At 40.9% G+C, this 20227-nt stretch overlaps 2 protein-coding genes across 2 annotated transcripts; one reads left to right on the top strand and one right to left on the bottom strand.

Moving 5' to 3' along the window:
- The first annotated feature begins 191 nt into the window (after positions 1-191).
- On the top strand, positions 192-10193 carry LOC115114375 (E3 ubiquitin-protein ligase TRIM63-like). Its single transcript, XM_029642566.2, has 9 exons — positions 192-626; positions 977-1152; positions 4657-4837; positions 5166-5261; positions 5457-5690; positions 5985-6007; positions 6093-6217; positions 6455-6846; positions 8641-10193. Exons 1-9 carry the CDS (start codon positions 459-461, stop codon positions 8734-8736), a joined length of 1491 nt encoding a protein of 496 aa, XP_029498426.2. The 5' UTR covers positions 192-458; the 3' UTR covers positions 8737-10193.
- LOC115114376 (corticoliberin-1-like) lies at positions 9484-10152 on the bottom strand. Its single transcript, XM_029642567.2, has one exon. It carries the CDS (start codon positions 9997-9999, stop codon positions 9484-9486), a length of 516 nt encoding a protein of 171 aa, XP_029498427.1. The 5' UTR covers positions 10000-10152.
- Positions 10194-20227: the final 10034 nt, after the last annotated feature.

Genomic DNA, 20227 nt, shown 5'->3' with positions numbered 1-20227 from the left:
GATCATTTCCCCTCCCCCAATCCTAACCTTAACCATTAGTGGGGGAAATGCAAAACTGACGCAAGATCAGCGGCTAGCGGCTATTTCAGCCTACTCTTTTTAGTGGAGGTATGGGCCTACCCCTTCCTGTTTCAGAGGTGGTAACAGCTGGACTCCCTAACCCTTCTCATGACATTTTCATATATGGGCAAGTAAGCATGACAACCATTGACGTGGGGGTTTCTATAAACAGCCTGTGACACTCAGTGGATTGCCAGCTAGGGAGCAACGTGATCCGTTAGAAGAAACTTTGAGGACAGCAACGAGCGCCTGAGCAGGCCCAGTGACTCTGCATTGTTCAAAAGGAGTAGACATCTTTGATATTTGCCAAGTTACTTCTTTAGGGATTGGGGGACCATTGGGGGACCATTTGTTGGTATCCCTAAAGACCAGTAGTGTTTTTGTTTTTCCACTGTGCAATGAGTATCTCTCTGGGGTATTCACATTCCACAAAGCAAGACAGCACCATGGACAGCTTGGAGAAACAGCTCATTTGCCCTATCTGTTTGGAGATGTTTACCAAACCGGTGGTCATTCTCCCTTGTCAACACAACCTTTGTCGAAAATGTGCCCAAGATATTTTCCAGGTAGGTTGGTTATTATACAGCTGAACTTTTCACTTTTAACCTTTACTGTTGTCTCTTGATAGGCTATGTAAAGTTACAAAACAATTATAGTGAAGGTAGTGAAGGTATTGCTCATCCTTCAATTGTCACTGTTTAATTACCACTTATTTGGTCATGTTAAAAAGAAACAAAAAGTGTTTTGTCATCATGTATACCTCTTGAAACCATGCCATTTCCAGATTCACCTAGAACACAAGTTCAGTAACCAATGCAAATACTACTCACCTATATCAGACAACAGTAGGCCTATATTTTTTTAAATCCATGACCGGCTTTATCTAACGCCATTACTGCTGTCCTGATCTGTGTAGGCCTCAAACCCTTATCTATCGACCAGAGGAACCACTGTGACTTCAGGGGGGCGTTTCCGCTGCCCATCCTGCAGACATGAGGTGGTCCTGGACAGGCATGGTGTCTATGGCCTCCAGAGGAACCTGCTGGTGGAGAATATCATTGATATGTACAAACAGGAACAGGAGTCCTCAAGGTGAGGAAAAAAAGGCCTAATTAGAGAAGACAATGGGCCTAAAACAATGGGTCTAAAATAATGAGCCTAAGACAGGCAGAATATCATTGATATATACAGGAGTCCTCAAGGTTAGACACTACAGGCCTATTTAAAATGATTGCGGCAGACAATCTAGTCAAAGGCACTCAGTAGTAGTCCCATGTATGTCTGGCCCATTAGACATACAGAAAACCCCCACACCAACAAATCTGGGCTTCAATAAGACTACATATTATCCAAAACAACATATAGAATGAATCTGAATACTACTGATGGGAAATGGAAAATGAAAGGAGAATATACAGAATGTACAAAACATTAAGAACACCTGCTCTTTCCATAACATATCTGAATCCAGGTGAAAACTGTGATCCCTTATTGATGTCACTTGTTAAAATTCACTTCAATAAGTGTAGAGGAAGGGGAGGAGACAGGTTAAAGAATAGTTTTTTAAGCCTTGAGACAATTGAGACATGGATTGTGTATTTGTGCTATTCAGAGGGTGAATGGGCAAGACAAATGTTCTAAGTGCCTGGTAGTAGGTGCCAGGTGTACCGGTTTGCGTTAAGAACTGCAACGCTGCTGGGGTTTTCACGCTCAACAGTTTCCCCTGTGTATCAACAATGGTCAATTTCAGTTTAATCCACCAGAAAAAAAACGGACCAAATAATACAACAAATATTGTGGTTAAACTCAAATATACTTTTTTTTTTTAAAGCATTCATTTTTTATTCACTTTTTTTTTTTTAAGGAACAATCTTTGTAAATAATATCATGAATAGGACTGGTGGAGTTAAGTCACACATGCAGCTAACATATGGAAATGTCTGCTCTACCCAAAATTACAAGTAACTAATTGCAGCATTAGGGCAAAAATGGAAGAGGAAAGTGGAAGGAGGAAAAAGTAGGGAACTGTCGACCCTGCATTAAAGACCATAAAATCGTGATGAATAAATAAGCCGACCAGTTTCATTGAAGGACCAAAACAATGAAATTTACATACAACTTAGCCAAATACATTTAAACTCCGTTTTCACAATTCCTGACATTTAATCCTAGTACAAAATCCCTGTTTTAGGTCAGTTAGGATCACTACTTAATTTTAAGAATGTGAAATGTCAGAATAATAGCAGAGAGAATTATTTATTTCAGCTTATATTTCTTTCATCACATTCCTAGTGGGTCAGAACTTTACATAGACTCAATCAGTATTTGGTAGCATTGCCTTTAAATTGTTTAACTTGGGTCAAACGTTCCCAGGTAGCCTTCCACAAGCTTCCCACAATAAGTTGGGTGAATTTTGGCCAATTTCTCCTGACAGAGCTGGTGTAACTGAATCAGGTTTGTAGGCCTCCTTGCTCGCACACGCTTTTTCAGTTCTGCCCACAAATTTTCTATAGGATTGAGGTCAGGGCTTTGGGATGGCCACTCCAATACCTTGACTTGATGACGTCTCTGGAAAGACATCATTAGACACTCTAATCAAATAAAATCAAATAAAATGTATTTATATAGCCCTTCGTACATCAGCTGATATCTCAAAGTGCTGTACAGAAACCCAGCCTAAAACCCCAAACAGCAAGCAATGCAGGTGTTGAAGCACGTTGGCTAGGAAAAACTCCATAGAAAGGCCAAAACCTAGGAAGAAACCTAGAGAGGAACCAGGCTTTGAGGGGTGGCCAGTCCTCTTCTGGCTGTGCCGGGTGGAGATTATAACAGAACATGGCCAAGATGTTCAAACGTTCATAAAGGACCAGCATGGTCAAATAATAGGTCTGGGACAGGTAGCACGTCCGGTGAACAGGTCAGGATTCCATAGCCGCAGGCAGAACAGTTGAAACTGGAGCAGCAGCACGGCCAGGTGGACTGGGGACAGCAAGGAGTCATCATGCCAGGTAGTCCTGAGGCATGGTCCTGGGGTTCAGGTCCTCCGAGAGAGAGAAAGAAAGAGAGAAAGAGAGAATTAGAGAGAGCATACTTAAATTCACACAGGACACCGGATAAGACAGGAGAAGTACTCCAGATATAGCAAACTGACCCAAGCCCCCCGACACATAAACTACTGCAGCATAAATACTAATGTACATGTCCTCTTTCTCAGTTGTGCACTGGGACCTCCCACTCCTCTTTCTATTCTGGTTAGAGCCAGTTTACGCTGTTCTGTGAAGGGAGTAGTACACAGCATTGTACGAGATCTTCAGTTTCTTGGCTATTTCTCGCATGGAATAGCCTTAATTTCTCAGAACAAGAATAGACATGAGTTTCAGAAGTCCATTTTGAGCCTGTAATCGAACCCACAAATGTTGATGCTCCAGATACTCATCTAATCTAAAGAAGACCAGTATTATTGCTTCTTTAATCAGGACAGTTTTCAGCTGTGCTAACATAATTGCAAAAAGGTTTTCTAATGATCAACTAGCCTTTTAAATTGATAAACTTGGATTAGCTAACACAATGTGCCATTGGAACACAGGAGTGATGGTTGCTGATAATGGGCCTCTGTAACCCGTTTCCAGCTACAATAGTCATTTACAACAATAACAATGTCTACACTGTATTTCTGATCAATTTGATGTTATTTTAATGGACAAAAAAATGTGCTTTTCTTTCAAAAACAAGGATATTTCTAAGTGACCCCAAACTTTTGAACGGCAGTGTATGTTTTCAAAATACAACTTCTGTCACTAAATATACACTGTAGACTCCCTACAGAATATGTATCTACAGTATCTACATGTAATTTACTTACTGTAACTACATTAATGGTAGTCTCTGGAAAGACGTCATCTGCTCTTGCTATTTTTGCGTAATCAACGTCATGTTATTGAGTATATTGCAGCGACAAGTTGAATACAATTTTCACATGGACACGTTGTTTGAATCGGTGTGAAAAGCACCGCTCTGGGTACCAACAGTGTGGTAATCAATTAACAATGATTTACATAACACAAGTGGACTATTAAAAACAGTTATTCCAAATGTTAACATACTCTTGGTTGCCAAATAAACATAAATTACAAAGTAATGGCTATTCTGACTTGCCAACATTCCACGAGGAGAAAGTCTGTCTGTACTACATTGTTTTATTTACTTTTAAGTGACATTATTATGGCTTAAAGAGAGACACTTAGTCTTTGAGTCTCCAAGACATCGTTTTTGTGACTTTCTAGTGTGACGGACGTTACTGTGCTTGTTTAACAGTATAGCTTCCTCGCTCACAAACCCAGGTTAACTCGGTTAAACCAGGGCTGTTGAGTTTTTAAAAGGTCACAGGGAAGTCTTTGCCAAATGTGTAGTGTTACACTCTTAGAAAAAAGGGTTCCAAAAGGGTTCACGGCTGTCCCCATAGGAGAACCCTTTTTGGTTCCGGGTAGAATCCTTTTTGGTTCCAGGTAAAACTCTTTTTTTTCCTAAGAGTGTATTAATCTGGATCCCCTAAGTATGACTGTAACCTGTACTGTAGCCCTCTGGTTCAATCTGCAGCAGCAAGCCTGAGCCTGAGCCTGCCAGGTGTGACCAGCCCATGTGTGAGGAGCATGAGGATGAGAAGATAAACATCTACTGTGTGACGTGTGGCGTGCCCACCTGCTCTCTCTGCAAGGTGTTCGGAGCCCACAAAGACTGTGATGTGGCCCCAATCAACACTGTGTTCAATAAGCAAAAGGTTAACTTATTTATTTTACATATACTGTCTCTCTTTTTAATAACGATGCTTTACAGGTATAAACTCTTAGCATTTTTTTTCTATCTAGAATCTAGGTAGAACCCTTTTGAGTTCCATGTAAAAACCCTTTACACAGAGGGTTCTACATGGAACCCAAAATACTTCTACCTGGAACCAAAAAGGGTTCTTCAAATGGTTCTGTTATGAGGACAGCTGAAGAGCCCTTTTAGGTTCTAGATTTTTTTTAATGAACAGAGTATCAGAGTTGGTACATACAACGTCCTTCTTTGTAAAATAATGATGAACCTCCTCTGTGTGTGTGTTTCAGACTGAGTTGACTGACTGTATAGCCATGCTAGTGGGGAACAACGACAGGATTCAAGGCATCATGAGTCAACTGGATGAGACCTGTAAGACCGTTGAGGTGAAGCCTTCAATCTTTTCTCCTTTCTTATGTTTCATCTATAACAGCATTTCCACATTGTATAAAACTGCAATAATATTGATGGTAAAAAATGTATTCTTTATTTTTACTCACCCTAATTTTGACTTCTGACAATATCTATGACCCAGTTATCTGTCGCCTCGACCTTACAGTACAATCATGGCTGTCTTCCAGGAGAATGGCAGGAGGCAGAAATCCAATGTGTGTGAAAGTTTTGATCACCTTTATGCCATCCTGGAGGAGCGGAAAGGGGACATGACCCTGAAGATCAACGCAGAGCAACAGGAGAAACTGGACTATATAAACGGCCTCATGAGGAAGTATAGAGAGCACCTGGAGAACATGGCAAAGATCGTGGAGACAGGGATACAGACAATGGAGGAGTCAGAGATGGCTACTTTCCTGCAGGTGATGACACACTTTTTTTGTCCAGAAGGGACAAGAATGGCCTTTATCTACAAAGATAACAAATTACTACCACATAAAATAGGCGTCTGAAATTCTGCATCAGTGACATATCAATATTATATAAAGTTATGTACTATGTCTAAATCAAAAAGTGTTAACATGCTATTACAAACATCTTGTCTTCTGAGATGTCTTCAGAGATTTCTTCCCAGAAGACATGTTGTGCAATGTATTCTAATGTTTCACATCAGAGCTTTCTGAGAAATAATTCCTTTCTCACCTTTGCTCCCACAGACTGCAAAGCCTCTTCTACAAAAGTGAGTACACATACCCGTTTGCCAGTTTTAGTCTGTAGGGCTGATCTGTAGAACAGTGTACCTTTGATCTCCCTTTGTCCACCAGGCTCATTGCAGGCACTAACATCTCCAACCTGGACAAAGTGGAGCGTGGCTATGACAACATGGATCACTACGCAGCCAACTTTGAGCGGGAGAGGAGGGCACTGCACACCATAGACTTTGTGAAAGGTAGGGAGTATAATGAGTATTATGAGTACACCACCGCCAGTACACTCTCGTCACCTCCCTTGGCATTTCAATGTTCTTTCACAATGTGACCAAAATCACTTCTTCCAGGGCCGTAGAGACTGTTAACTGATGACATACAGTAAATAACAAGAACAAGATCAAATAAAAACTCAGTAGAAGCACTTTCCCATTATACAATATAAACCAATCTTATTTTGAAATCAAATTATTGTTCAGATGATGAAGATGATGATGAGTTTGAGTTTGAAGATGGAGAAGAGGAAGTAGAAGTGAGTGGAGTGACAGGGGTGACCCGTACAGATGTCTCTCCTGCTGCTGCAGTGGCGGCAACGGTTGGGGCCAACCCTCCAAAGCCCCAGCTGACATCACCCCCACCCCTGCCTCAGAGACCTACTGAAACCCTAGGCGACACCGCTACACTGGCCACTCCACAGGCCCCCGCCCATGCAACAACCCCGGTACAATTCCCATCCTTAAACCCAACCCCAACTGCCAGCGCACAGGCCCGCGCCACAACCCCAGTCTACTTCCCAACTTCAACCACAACACCAGTTCAGTTCCCAAACACAGCCCCGGTCAACTTCCCATCAGCAGAGCCACCGACACAGGTGAGAGAAACATTTGTGACACACTACAGCCTAGCCGGGAGATTTACTGCAAATGTCTCAACATAATAAATTATATAATAATAACAATACATGAGCCGTGGCTAACTCCATTCTAGCAGCCGTCTTGTAAGGGCCTTTAAAGAGAGTGTGTATTTCTCAAGTAAACCCCTAGCGCAGTGACAGTCGAGTTCACATTTGAGTTTGGGCGGCAGGTAGTCTAGTGGTTAAGAGCGTTGGGTCAGTAACCGAAAGGTCACTGGTTTGAATCCACGAGCCAAGTAGGTAAACAAATCTGCCGATGTGCCCTTGAGCAAAGCACTTGCACTTGCAAAGCTGAATTGCTCCTTGTAAGTCGCTCTGGATAAGAGTGTCTGCTAAAGAAAATCTAAAATGAATATTGCTTGACTTTAATCTCCTGCCCTCTGTATGAGGAAAAAATGGTTGTTGAAAACCAGTCTGTATCAGAATATTCCAGTCATTGTTTAAAGCAGCTGTGCTCTGCTCAGCTCTGAGTTAGCCTGCATGGAACCTGGCCTGTGTTACAGAAGGGGCTTTCACCTCAGCAGGAGGCTTTAATGATGAGACACCTGCCTGCTCTCTGGTTGCCGGGGCACTGCGTGTGAGGGGTGATGCAGGGAGGGGGAGGCTGCTGTTTTCATTGGGATAATTATCAGCCACTCTGTTACATGTCATCACCATTGAGTTCATTTACATGTGGAGTGCTAATTTGAATGAGCATATAGTTCACACCAACATAATCAGGTGGATTCAAATTAGAAGTGAAAAGCCACCTGGAACAGTTTGCATTCATTCCAGAGGGGAAAAAATAGGCTTGGATGGCCTACTGATTCATAGAGGCGATTATCATAAAGGGTCTTTGTGTGTGTGTGTGTGTGTGTGTGTGTGTGTGTGTGTGTGTGTGTGTGTGTGTGTGTGTGTGTGTGTGTGTGTGTGTGTGTGTGTGTGTGTGTGTGTGTGTGTGTGTGTGTGTGTGTGCGTGCATAACCCATCACCTCATGTTGCATACAAGAATTCTTATAATCCTGAAGAAATAAAGCTGGGTTATTTTGTTTCTTCACAGGAATTATTTGTCTTTGTCACAGTTGCGGCTTTGTTTATTGAACTGCATCAGCTTTGGAGACTGATAAAGTCTACAATTATTGAGCTTTTGGGTCGGATATGTTTATTTTTCCTTTGGGCACTGACTAATACTTAAGCAGTCAATCTATAACACTTAAAAGGTTACCTTTAAATTGAAAACATGAGATGCTTCAATTCAGTGCAATGTTCTTTTATCAGGTCAAATTGCTGTCTGCTATTGTGTACTCTGAGGTTATTGTATCGGTATGATTATGGTAATTCAGGACATCATGTTGATTGATACAGGAAATCATGTGGGCGTGGTTGTGGGTGGCTATGTGTGTGGTGAGATAAATATATATTTTAGAGTCAATTTGTATTTCGTATCTCATAGTAGCTCTTTAGACTACAAAATATTTGATTTCCTTAATGAAATTTGTGTTAATTAGTGCTTTGGATTATGAAAAAAACTATATTTTCCACTCAGAATGTCAGAATTGTTCCTTTGTTTTAGTTCATTTGCATGGACATGTCGACATTTTATAGATTCTGTATTCTGTCCAAATAAGACTTTACTTGTTCAATATACATTGCGAGTAATTTGATCCCATTTAGAATCGCCATTCTGAACAATTTACTATATATTATTTGAGTAGCTTCGCAATAGTTCAGTGACACAAGGGACATCTAATGGTTTTGCTCTATTTTTCACAGATGTCCTCTGAATCGGGATCAACTCAGCCAAACACAGATGACAAAGATGGACCCAAACACGTCTTCTCCTTTTCTTGGCTGAACAACCAGAAGTAGATTATCATTTTACCTCAAAACCGTACTGAAATTGTTGTAATACTCCATTGTCTTGATTGAGTCAGCATCCTGCTGCAGGAACGGTTTAAATAAGTACTCTGTTACCGTTGAATAACTGTAATTTATCTGTAAATGCTCTCTAGCACTTGCAGTATATTCGTCATACTGTGAAAACAAACGTCATTGGGCTGATCTCTGACTTGAGAAAACTGTGCTTAATTTGGCACACCTTTGCGCAATAGATTTCCGCGCCAGTCAGAAGAACAGCCAGAATGTATTTATACACTCAATTTAGGCTACACAGCAAGCAATAAATGTAACTTTTCAACTTTTTTATTACAAATATAAATATTAGACGTTCTCTTGCACAACAAATGTGATTGGTTGCTCATATTGTATTTTATTATCAAACTTTAACCAGTTGTACAATGAGAGGGAATATCAGAAAGAGAGGATGAATGTGTGACTAACAGTATATACAAAACATGTTATGCTTGAATATAAATTAAGACAAAGGATATTTGTTCAGTGTCAGCATGTCAACGGGCTATGTTTGCTTCTCATCAAACAATGTAATAACTATACAGCGAATTACAACTCGATTTTACAGCTCTCGTTTAAATAAATACAAATGATAAATAAAATAACGAAAGTTAACCAATTAAAGAGTAATACAGAAATGGAATAGTACCGTACACTTTGTGCAAGATGTAAACAAATTATTTGGCAAATGTGTTTCTAACACTTTCATTTCCCGAATATGTCCATCATTTTTCGGTTACTATTTGCCTGCTGTGCTAATTGCTCGGCTCGAGCCATTTCTAGAACTTCCCTCAGCAGGTGGAACGTCAGGTCCAAAGAGATCGGTGGCTCTTCGCCCGGCCCGGACCTCTTTCCTCTTTCCATGGAATCACCCATCTGGTTAGCGTAGCTGTTCAGAAACCGATTGATGTCACCGACTTTACCTTGCAGAAGGCGCTGCGTGAGCTGAAGTTGTAAAGCCCTGTTGACCGTTGTTGAGGGCGCAGCAGCTCCAGGAGATGTGTTCGGCGAGGAGGACTGGAGGGCATTTTGATTGGAGTTGTCTAGCTGAATTAAGTACTCCTCTCCTAGTCGCAGAAGAATGGGGAGTTGCTGTTGCAGCTCTGCCTGTAGATTGTGGGATGGATGGACCGCCCACGGGGTTTCAATAGCTCTACATTCATAGCGAGGTTGGAAGGCACCAAGTAGAGCCACCGCGAAAACGAAAACATTCACCTTCATCTCAGGAGATTGGGAGGAATCTGAGAATGAAATGTAGGTTAATTTGTATCATAATTAAAGTGAAGATGCATGTTAAGTAGCCTAGGCTGGGAGTGTCCCTTTGACAAAAAGTTGTATTTTCATATGCCGCAAAGACTGATTTTGTATTTTACATGTATTTTATTTGCATTGAAAACAATAAAAGCGGTTGCTTATGTTGTAATTGCTTATTTAACTATAATATGTTATTTAATTACTTTTCAATTCCATTTTATGTTAACTATGTCCACCTCATCGAATAATATTATTCAATACTGTATAAAAGTATTAAGTACTGCATTTTATGGTAAATATGCTACATTTCTATCAGTAATTAAATGATCTGCACACAACACCACAACTATTTTCTTAAATTAAACAAAAAATTTAAGTGGTTGTCAAATACCTGAGTTTAACTGTGACAGAAGATGTTTCTGTGAAGTTGCTATGAAAAGGATATCTCTTCTACAATAATTGTGCCTTCCAATGAACCTGCAACAGTGCGTTTTCAAAACAGCATCGAAACAAGACTTATATATCATAGACCTGAGACCATCATCGCGCTCTGACATGAATCATGATGGTCTGCGCAAGCGCTAATGTAAAGAAGTCAAGGCCACACCTGAATATGAATGGGGAGCATCCCTCAGTCCACAATGGTCCCAGAATGGGGTTAATATCAGATGAGTCATAAAGTAATTGGGATGTGTTGTTCTCTAGAGTGCCATTGTTCAACTAACTATTGATGTGGCCTTGCTCCTGAATGAATGAAAAAATGATATGGACAGTGGTACAGGGATAATAGTCAAATGCAATCATCATCTTCACCACCACTATTATCACCACCACCAGCATCATTGTGATACAGATTTTTACCCATTATAAAGCAAGGAATTCGGTTTGAATGACTCAATACGGTTTGTTCCAAAGTGGATGCAAAGTATTACATTCTGAACAAATGCAACATGTTTCACGAGCAGACATAAAATATCCCAAAAAAGTTCCATGTGCACAAAAATAAAATGTCTCTTTAATTATGTGCACACATTTGTTTACATCCCTGCTAGTGAGCATTTCTCCTTTCCCAAGATAATCCATCCACCTGACAAGTCTGGCATATCAAGAAGATAATTAAACAGCACGATCCTTACACAGGTGCACCTTGTGCTGGGGACAATAAAAGGCCACTCTAAAATGTGCAGTTTTGTCACACAAAACAATGCTATAGATTTCTCAAGTTGAGGGAACGTGCAATTGGCATGCTGACTGCAGGAATGTCCTATGCCCTCCCAGGCCCACCCATGGCTGCGCCCCTGCCCAGTCATGTGAAATCCATTGATTAGGGCACAATGAACTTACTTCAATTGACTGATTTCCTTATATGAACTGTAACTCAGTAAAATTGTTAAAATTGTTGCATGTTGCGTTAATATTTTTGTTCAGTATATTTTAAACAGGTGATTCGATTTGGCAGGGCTCAATGCAACGGCAAAGGTCCAGGTACACGTACCAGCCTGCCAAGCTGGCAAGCGAGGTGGGTGGCTTGCACTTATAGAATACAGAAAAGACCCTTGTGGCCTTTTCCAACTGCAATTATTTGGATTGACTCATTAACATTTCACACAGGACAACCTGATATATCAGAACAGATTACGAGGTAGAAGTTGCGTTTGAGGGAGAAAATAAAGCAATTTCCCAAGTATTTCCCCGAACCATATTATCGCCTAATAAAGAGTAGGTTATAAATATAGTTGATTCATATATAATGAAATATATGACCTTATAGCCTAGGTCTCAATCTGTTCACATCTGTATGTTTACCTGACTGCACATACAGAGATGAGGAGATGAGCAACATCCAAGGCATTATAAAGGTATGGACGGGCCGCTCCTGTAGCCAACTGCTCCTATAGCCAAATTCACCCTTGGGTTTTTTCTGCAAAAAACATGCAAAGAAAACCACCTAAGAAAACCAGAACCGCAGATAACAGGGAGTTAGAAAGAAGCACTAGGCCTACTTCTTTGCTAGAAGAACAGCTACTGGGGTTAGGCTATATCAGCTGATCATTGCTAATTTAGGGTAAACAGCGAGTTAGCTAGGCTATGCTGTCAAAACAGGCTAACTACTATAGTATTTACTGACAAACAGTCAAACTGCAGCTGCCCACTTCCCTATCCCTGACTGTGAGACAAAACATTCTAACAATTCAAAGTAACCTACTGGTGATAGTCATTTCCAACTCACTGCCTCAAGCCAAGTCTGAGACCAAAAGGCTCATTAACAGCTTCTACCCCCAAGCCATAAGACTGCTGAACAATTCATCAAATAGCTAACTACTATGGTATTTACTGACAAACAGTCAAACCGCAGTTGCCCCTTCCCCTGTCCCCAACTGTGAGACAAAACACTCAGGGACCCCTACCACTGCTGCTACTAGCTGTTTATTATCTATGCATAGTCACTTTACCCCTGTACCCCCGCACACTGACTCGGTACGAGTACCCCCTGTATACAGGTATAGCCTCTTTATTGTTATTTTATTGTGTTACTTTTTATTATTTTTTACTTTAGTTTATTAGGTAAATATTTTATTTACTCTTCTTGAACTGCACTGTTGGTTAAGGGCCTGTAAGTAAGCATTTCACAGTAATGTCTACACTTGTTGTATTCTGCGCATGTGACAAATATAGGTTTGATGTGATGCTTGTCCAGTCGTCGCGCTTGTGGTGGAAGAAGGGAGGAGGAGGGGACTTTTTAAAAGATTAATACGTTCTTGAGAAATGATCTAGTTTGATAGGCAATTCCATACATTTAACATTACAAGAGAGAATTGAGACTAAAAATAAAAATAAAAGTTGCCTAATTAGTTCAAAAGAGCATTTTTTTTAATAGGAGGGCAAAAGGGGAGGTGCTCCAGAACCCCTAGCGCTTTATCTGCGCACATGCCTGGTTATGGGTTTAGGTCAGCCTAAAACCCTGGCATTATGCCAATAATGCACAAAGTGTAGGTGTATGAAGTTGACATTTGAATGAACAGTCCACTGGACTGTAGAAGTGGGAGAGCATGGCAAACCCTTTTCATGCTTACATAAAAAAAACATTATTTGAGCTCAGGCTATGTAAGACACATTTTCACTAAGAATTATGTTATAAAAAAATTAGGTCATACATCCCTTCAAGGGCTAAGTTTCACTGAGATCATAATTAGAGCTGTTAAATGTTTCTCTTCCTACAATAAATAGGTCCAGGGTGCGTCCCAAACGACACCTTATTATCTATACTTCTTTTGTTCGGGATCTGGATATCCATGTTCTATCAAATAAAATAAAATGAATCATATAAAATTGTATTTGTCACATGCGCTGAATACAACAGGTATTCCTTACCATGAAATGCTTACTTATAAGCCCTTAATTAACCAACAATGCAGTTTTAAAAAATGGAGTTAAGAAAATATTTACCATGACTGTTGACTACAGACTATTGATTCAGCAGTTAGAGTCATATTAAAGATTAATTGGAAAAATGACTAGAGATACAAACAGTTGTTCAAACAAAATGTTCCACTGGGTCCAGGAATGGAAATAGACAGGAATATCGTTAGTCAAGGCAAGTGTATTTGTCATAAGCACAGGATACACATGATAACCAGTACAATGAAATGCTTACTTGCAGGTTTTACATTTACATTTAAGTCATTTAGCAGACGCTCTTATCCAGAGCGACTTACAAATTGGTGCGTTCACCTTATGACATCCAGTGGATCAGCCACTTTACAATAGTGCATCTAAATCTTTTAAGGGGGGGGGGGGTGAGAAGGATTACTTTATCCTATCCTAGGTATTCCTTAAAGAGGTGGGGTTTCAGGTGTCTCCGGAAGGTGGTGATTGACTCCGCTGTCCTGGCGTCGTGAGGGAGTTTGTTCCACCATTGGGGGGCCAGAGCAGCGAACAGTTTTGACTGGGCTGAGCGGGAACTGTACTTCCTCAGTGGTAGGGAGGCGAGCAGGCCAGAGGTGGATGAACGCAGTGCCCTTGTTTGGGTGTAGGGCCTGATCAGAGCCTGGAGGTACTGAGGTGCCGTTCCCCTCACAGCTCCGTAGGCAAGCACCATGGTCTTGTAGCGGATGCGAGCTTCAACTGGAAGCCAGTGGAGAGAGCGGAGGAGCGGGGTGACGTGAGAGAACTTGGGAAGGTTGAACACCAGACGGGCTGCGGCGTTCTGGATGAGTTGTAGGGGTTTAATGGCACAGGCAGGGAGCCCAGCCAACAGCGAGTTGCAGTAATCCAGACGGGAGATGACAAGTGCCTGGATTAGGACCTGCGCCGCTTCCTGTGTGAGGCAGGGTCGTACTCTGCGGATGTTGTAGAGCATGAACCTACAGGAACGGGCCACCGCCTTGATGTTTCACCTCTCAACAACGCAACTTAATTAACAAGAAAATAAATAAGCTCAATGGAATAAAAGCCATCTCCAGAGCAAGCTCATTATAAAGTTCTGTTCCCATTTTCCCAGAATTATCCAGTGAATGAACCATGATGGGAGGAATTCTATAGGGACAGTATATTGAGGTTATAGTCTTTGAAATGCATTCCTGTCGGACAGGGTTAGGAGGAGGATGCACACAGGCATGCACGCACACATACCTCTGAGATGGCACTCCACCAATCAGGCCTTTGTGGTAGAGTGGCCAGATGGAAGGCACATGACAGCCCGCTTGGAGTTTGCCAAAAGGCACCTAAAGGACTCTCTGACCATGAGAAACAAGATTCTCTGGTCTAATGAAACCAAGATGAAACTCTTTGGCTTGAATGCCAAGCGTCGCTTCTGGAGGAAACCTGGCACCATCCCCACCTGGTGAACCATGGTGGTGGCAGCATCATGCAGTGGGGATGTTTTCAGCGGCAGGGATTGGAAGACTAGTCAGGATCGAGGCAAAGATGAACTGAGCAAAGTACAGAGAGATCCTTGATGAAAACCTGCTCCAGAGGACAGGACAACGACCCTAAGCACACAACGCAGCAGTGACTTCAGGACAAGTCTCTGAATGTCCTTGAGTGGCCCAGCCAGAGCCCGGATTTCAACACGAACGAACATCTCTGGAGAGACCTGAAATTAGCTGTGCAGCAAGAATGGGAGAAACTCCCCAAATACAGGTGTGCCAAGCTTTTTGCATCATGCCCAAGAAGACTCGAGGATGTAATCGCTGCCGAAGGTGCTTCAACAAAGTACTGAGTAAAGGGTCTGAATGCTTATGTAAAAAAAAAAAAAAAATCCTGTTTTTACTTTGTCATTATGGGGTATTGTGTATAGATTGATCAGGGGGGGAAACAATTGAATCAATTTTAGAATTAGGCTGTAACCTAACAAAATGTGGAAAAAGTCAAGGGGTCTGAATACATCCCGAAGGCACTGTATGTGTAGCTAGCCTAGTGAGGATTACAAGATAGATAAGACGTGTATTTGGGTATTTCTAATCCTCTCACAAGATTAACAAACAGCTTTTAAAACACCTGTTTGATATTGAGAGATTCAACAATATATGGAAATGTGTCCTTTTTTTTGCTCTGTACTATAATGTGTGAATAAATATTGATTTTATGCAACATGGTCAGAATATAAAAAATATTGCAGTCAATTCATCTTTTGTATGTTCCTCATCAATTTTTCAGTTGTGCGATTTATCCACAGGCAGTATACATAATGTTTTATTGAAGACTTTATTTTTGTCATCCGATGGCTTTAATTTCAATCATTTACATGCGATCGGAATCATAAGTGTTGTTAACGACGAAACATACATATACATCAACAGCTGCTGGTAGGAAAATGGATGAGCCCCTAAGTCCCTGAAGAGGTCATTAGTGGAGCTCATCTGTATGGTGAAATTCAAGACTACGTCCCAAATGGCACCTTATATTCCCTATTTAGTGCACTTCTTTTGACCCAGGGCCCATAGTCATTTGTGACATATCCTATGTTTGCATAAATATAGCTATTTAGGGTAAACAAGGTATAGTGATTGCATGAATAGGCCTTTATGTATAGGCCTATGAATAATTTGTCCTTTTATTTAATGATCAGATTTTAATGATGGTAAAAAAAAATCTATGCTTTCTGCCCGTTTCCTCTCCTGTGTCTGATGCTGTGTGTGGTGTGCTGCCTTATCCCTGCCACTCTTTGACCTTTATCGGCCAATGAGTGACTGATGATGACAAAACGCCCAAGCTCGCTCTCATTGATTTGATATTTCTAATTGTAATGGACCTCACAAGCTTAAATAGCTCCACGATTGGGTGATCAAAGACATCACTTGAGATGCAATACAGGCATTCGTGCACTTGTAACTGAGGACAGACTTTGCCATACAGAATACACCATACACATGTATTAACAGAGTTCCCCTATGGAATACATACAGTATAATATACACTAACGTATCCAGAACAACATATAGAATGAATCTGAAACTACTGATGGGAAATGTAATTAAAGGAGAATATACACAATGTACTAAACATTAAGAACACAAGCTCTTTCCATGACTTAGACTGACCAGGTGAATCCAAGTGAAAGCTATGGTCCCTTATTAATGTAACTTGTTAAATCCACTTCAATCCGAGTAGATCAGGGGTTCCCAAACTAGGGGTCACGGCCCCATGTGGGGGTCGCCTGATATGAAAACGGGGTCACGGGAGAATAAAAAAAAAAAAGGTTATATATACAGTTGAAGTCAGAAGTTAACATGCACCTTAGCCAAATACATATAAACTCAGTTTTTCATAATTCCTGATATTTAATCCAAGTAAAAATTCCCTGTCTTAGGTCAGTTAGGATCACCACTTTATTTTAAGAATGTGAAATATCTGAATAATAGCAGAGAGAATGATTTATTTCAGCTTTTATTTCTTTCATCGCATTCCCAGTTGGTCAGAAGTTAACTTACACTGAATTAGTATTTGGTAGCATTGCCTTTAAATTGTTTAACTTGGGCCAATTCTTTTTTATAAAACACAAATATCACATTTACATAAGTATTCAGACCCTTACTCAGTACTTTGTTGAAGCACCTTCGGCAGTGATTGCACCCTCGAGTCATCTTCAGTATGACACTATAAGGTTCGGCACACCTGTATTTGGGGAGTTTCTCTCATTCTTCTCTGCAGATCCTCTCAAGCTCTGTCAGGTTGGATGGGGAGCGTTGCTGCACAGCTATTTTCAGGTCTCTCCAGAGATGTTCGATCAGGTTCAAGTCCAGGCTCTGGCTGGGCCACTCAAGAACATTCAGAGACTTGTCCCAAAGCCACTCCTGCGTTGTCTTGGCTGTGTGCTTAGGGTCGTTGTCATGTTGGAAGGTCAACCTTTGCCCCATCCAGACTAGTCTCCCAGTCCCTGCCGCTGAAAAACATCCCCACAGCATGATGCTGCCACTACCATGCTTCACCGTAGGGATGGTGCCAGGTTTCCTCCAGATGTGATGGTTGGCATTCAGGCCAAAGAGTTCAATCGTAGTTTCATCAGATCAGATCATCTTGTTTCTCATGGTCTTTAGTCCTTTAGGTGCCTTTTGGCAAATTCCGAGCATTTTGTCATGTGCCTTTTACTGAGGAGTGGCTTCTGTCTGGCCACTCTACCATAAAGGCCTGATTGGTGGAGTGCTGCAGAGATGGTTGTCCTTCTCGAAGGTTCTCCCATCTCCACAGAGGAACTCTGGAGCTCTGTCAGAGTGACCATCAGGTTCTTGTTCACCTCCCTGACCAAGGCCCTTCTCCCCCGATTGCTCAGTTTGGCTTGGTGACCAGCTCTAGGAAGAGTCTTGGTGGTTCCAAACTTTTTCCATTTAAGAATGATGGAGACCACTGTGTTCTTGGGGACTTTCAATGCTGCAGACATTTTTTGGTACCCATCACCAGATCTGTGCCTCGACACAATCCTTCCTTGGATTGTTTCGATCTCATGGCTTGGTTTTTTCTCTGACATGCACTTTCAACTGTGGGACCTTATATCATGTCTGATCAATTGAATTTCCCCAGGTGGACTCCAATCAAGGTTCGAATACTTATGCAAATAAGGTATTTCTGTTTTTAAAATGTATAAATGAGCAAAAACCTGTTTTCACTTCTTCATCACGGGGTTTTGTGTTTAGATTAATGAGGAAAAATAATAATTGTATCTATTTTAGAATAAGGCTGTAACGTAACTTAACAGGGAAGGGAAGGGGTCTGAATACTTTCCAAATGCACTGTGTGGAGATATGGGATCAGAGCATGACAATGGTTATTGAGTGGGAGTGTTGGAAAGATTTTTCAAATTGAGAGAGGAGCTGTTGTCATTCGCAATGGAAGTAAACAAAAACAGACTTTGTTGACTTTCTGTTTAATAAAAAGAAAATGTGTCTCAATGTAAACAGACATATTTGGGAAACTGAATGAACTGAACGCAAGCATGCAGGGGAAATACAAAAATATTATACAGATGAGTGACCGAATCAGTGAAATCCATTTGACTGTAATCCTGACTTAGTTGGCATTCCGGCAAGTGAAACTGAACAGCTGATCGAGCTGTAGACAACGTCACTATGGAGGACTTTTGGTTCCTGACTCAAAGGGAATAATGTACGTTCTCCCTCCGAGCATTAAAACTCATGTTACACTGATACAGTGCTCTCGTCTGTATAAAAAACAAATATCGATCCAGGTTGGATGTGACAGGAGAGATGAGGTGCACACTGTCAGCCCCGCCCCCTGACTTTGAGAAGTTCTGATGCGAGATGCATCCAGTACAACCATCTCATTAGTAGTGGTTCGATAAGAGAAAATATGTCAAAGTAATTTGCAATTGACTGTCATAGGCCCACAGTAAAAATATATTACGGTGAGTTGAGAAAACAATCAGAAATACTGTTTGAATGTTTTGCAATTGACTGATATCCCCAATTAAAAATGTAAGCATTGGCTGTTAACTACATGTTTTTTTCACATGGTTGTGGTCATGAGAATTTTCAGATATCAAAATGGGGTCGCGGGCCGAAACGTTTGGGAATCCCTGGTGTAAATGAAGGGGAGGAGACAGGTTAAAGAAGGATGGTCCATCCCAATGGACATCCAGCCAACTTGACACAACTGTGGGAAGCATTGGAGTCAACATGGGCCAACATCCCTGTGGAAAGCTTTTGACACCTTGTATAGTCCATGCCTCGACAAATTGAGGCTGTTCTGAGGGAAAAAGGTGGTGCAGCTCAGTATTAGGAAGGTGTTTCTGATGTTTGATATTCTCAGTGTAGGCTACAGCAATATGTAAAATAATGCTAAGCAGTACCCAATTTACTGAGCATCATAAATGTTTTAACAATCTAAGACATTCATTCTTTCTGCATTCAAATACGGTTATTTTTTTTCAATGGATAAATTAGGACGTCTCAGAAAAGTGTATTAAACCAAACCCCTTGTCTTACAACCTACTTTGGCCAGGAGTCTAATTTAGATGAACACAACCAAAGGTTCCTGATGTTGGTAAATTGATGCACAGGTCCCTTCATAAGACATACAGTGGCTTGATTTACACAACATGCCTACGACTTTGAAGATGCAAAATATTTTTTATTGTGAAACCAACAAGAAATAAGACACAAAAACAGAAACCTTGACACTTAGATTGCACAAAGGTGGACTTTATTTAACTAATTATGTGACTTCTGAGGGTAATTGTTTCCATCAGATCTTATTTAGGGGCTTCATAGCAAAGGGAGTGAATACACTTTTCAGTTTTTTTCTTATTTTTTTCATTATTTTTTGAAACAAGTAATTTTTTTCATTTCACTTCACCAATTTGGACTATTTTGTGTATGTCCATTACATGAAATTCAAATAAAAATCCATTTAAATTACAGGTTGTAATGCAACAAAATAGGAAAAACACCTTGACAAAGCTAAAATTATAGAATGTTCCGGGGAAATGATTTTTGTTACTACCCACCGTGTTGAGGTGCTGGTGGATACAGTTATCCACCAGCACGTTTCATACCCTTTTCTTATTTATTTGTTGCTCATAATTGCATTTCCAAAGGTGGCGGTGGCAATGTCAGGGGAAAACATAGGGTGGATCCCGAATGGCACCCTATTCCCTATATAGTGCACTACTTTTGATCACGTCCATAAAAATAGATGTGCATGTCTTCACCAGGGATTGGTACCCTCCGAGCGTGTGGAA

Source organism: Oncorhynchus nerka, linkage group LG9b, assembly GCF_034236695.1.
Source record: "Oncorhynchus nerka isolate Pitt River linkage group LG9b, Oner_Uvic_2.0, whole genome shotgun sequence".
Classification (NCBI taxonomy): domain Eukaryota; kingdom Metazoa; phylum Chordata; class Actinopteri; order Salmoniformes; family Salmonidae; genus Oncorhynchus; species Oncorhynchus nerka.
This window is presented reverse-complemented; position numbering and strand designations above follow the sequence as displayed.

What these genes read in the sequence shown, in the direction of transcription:
- LOC115114376 (XM_029642567.2), bottom strand. Translation starts at nt 9,999, where the DNA reads ATGAAGGTGAATGTTTTCGTTTTCGCGGTGGCTCTACTTGGTGCCTTC.
- LOC115114375 (XM_029642566.2), top strand. Translation starts at nt 459, where the DNA reads ATGAGTATCTCTCTGGGGTATTCACATTCCACAAAGCAAGACAGCACC. An exon ending in GCAAAGCCTCTTCTACAAAA is followed by an intron (nt 6,008 to 6,092) that starts GTGAGTACACAT and finishes TTTGTCCACCAG; the next exon opens with GCTCATTGCAGGCACTAACA. An exon ending in CAGCAGAGCCACCGACACAG is followed by an intron (nt 6,847 to 8,640) that starts GTGAGAGAAACA and finishes TATTTTTCACAG; the next exon opens with ATGTCCTCTGAATCGGGATC.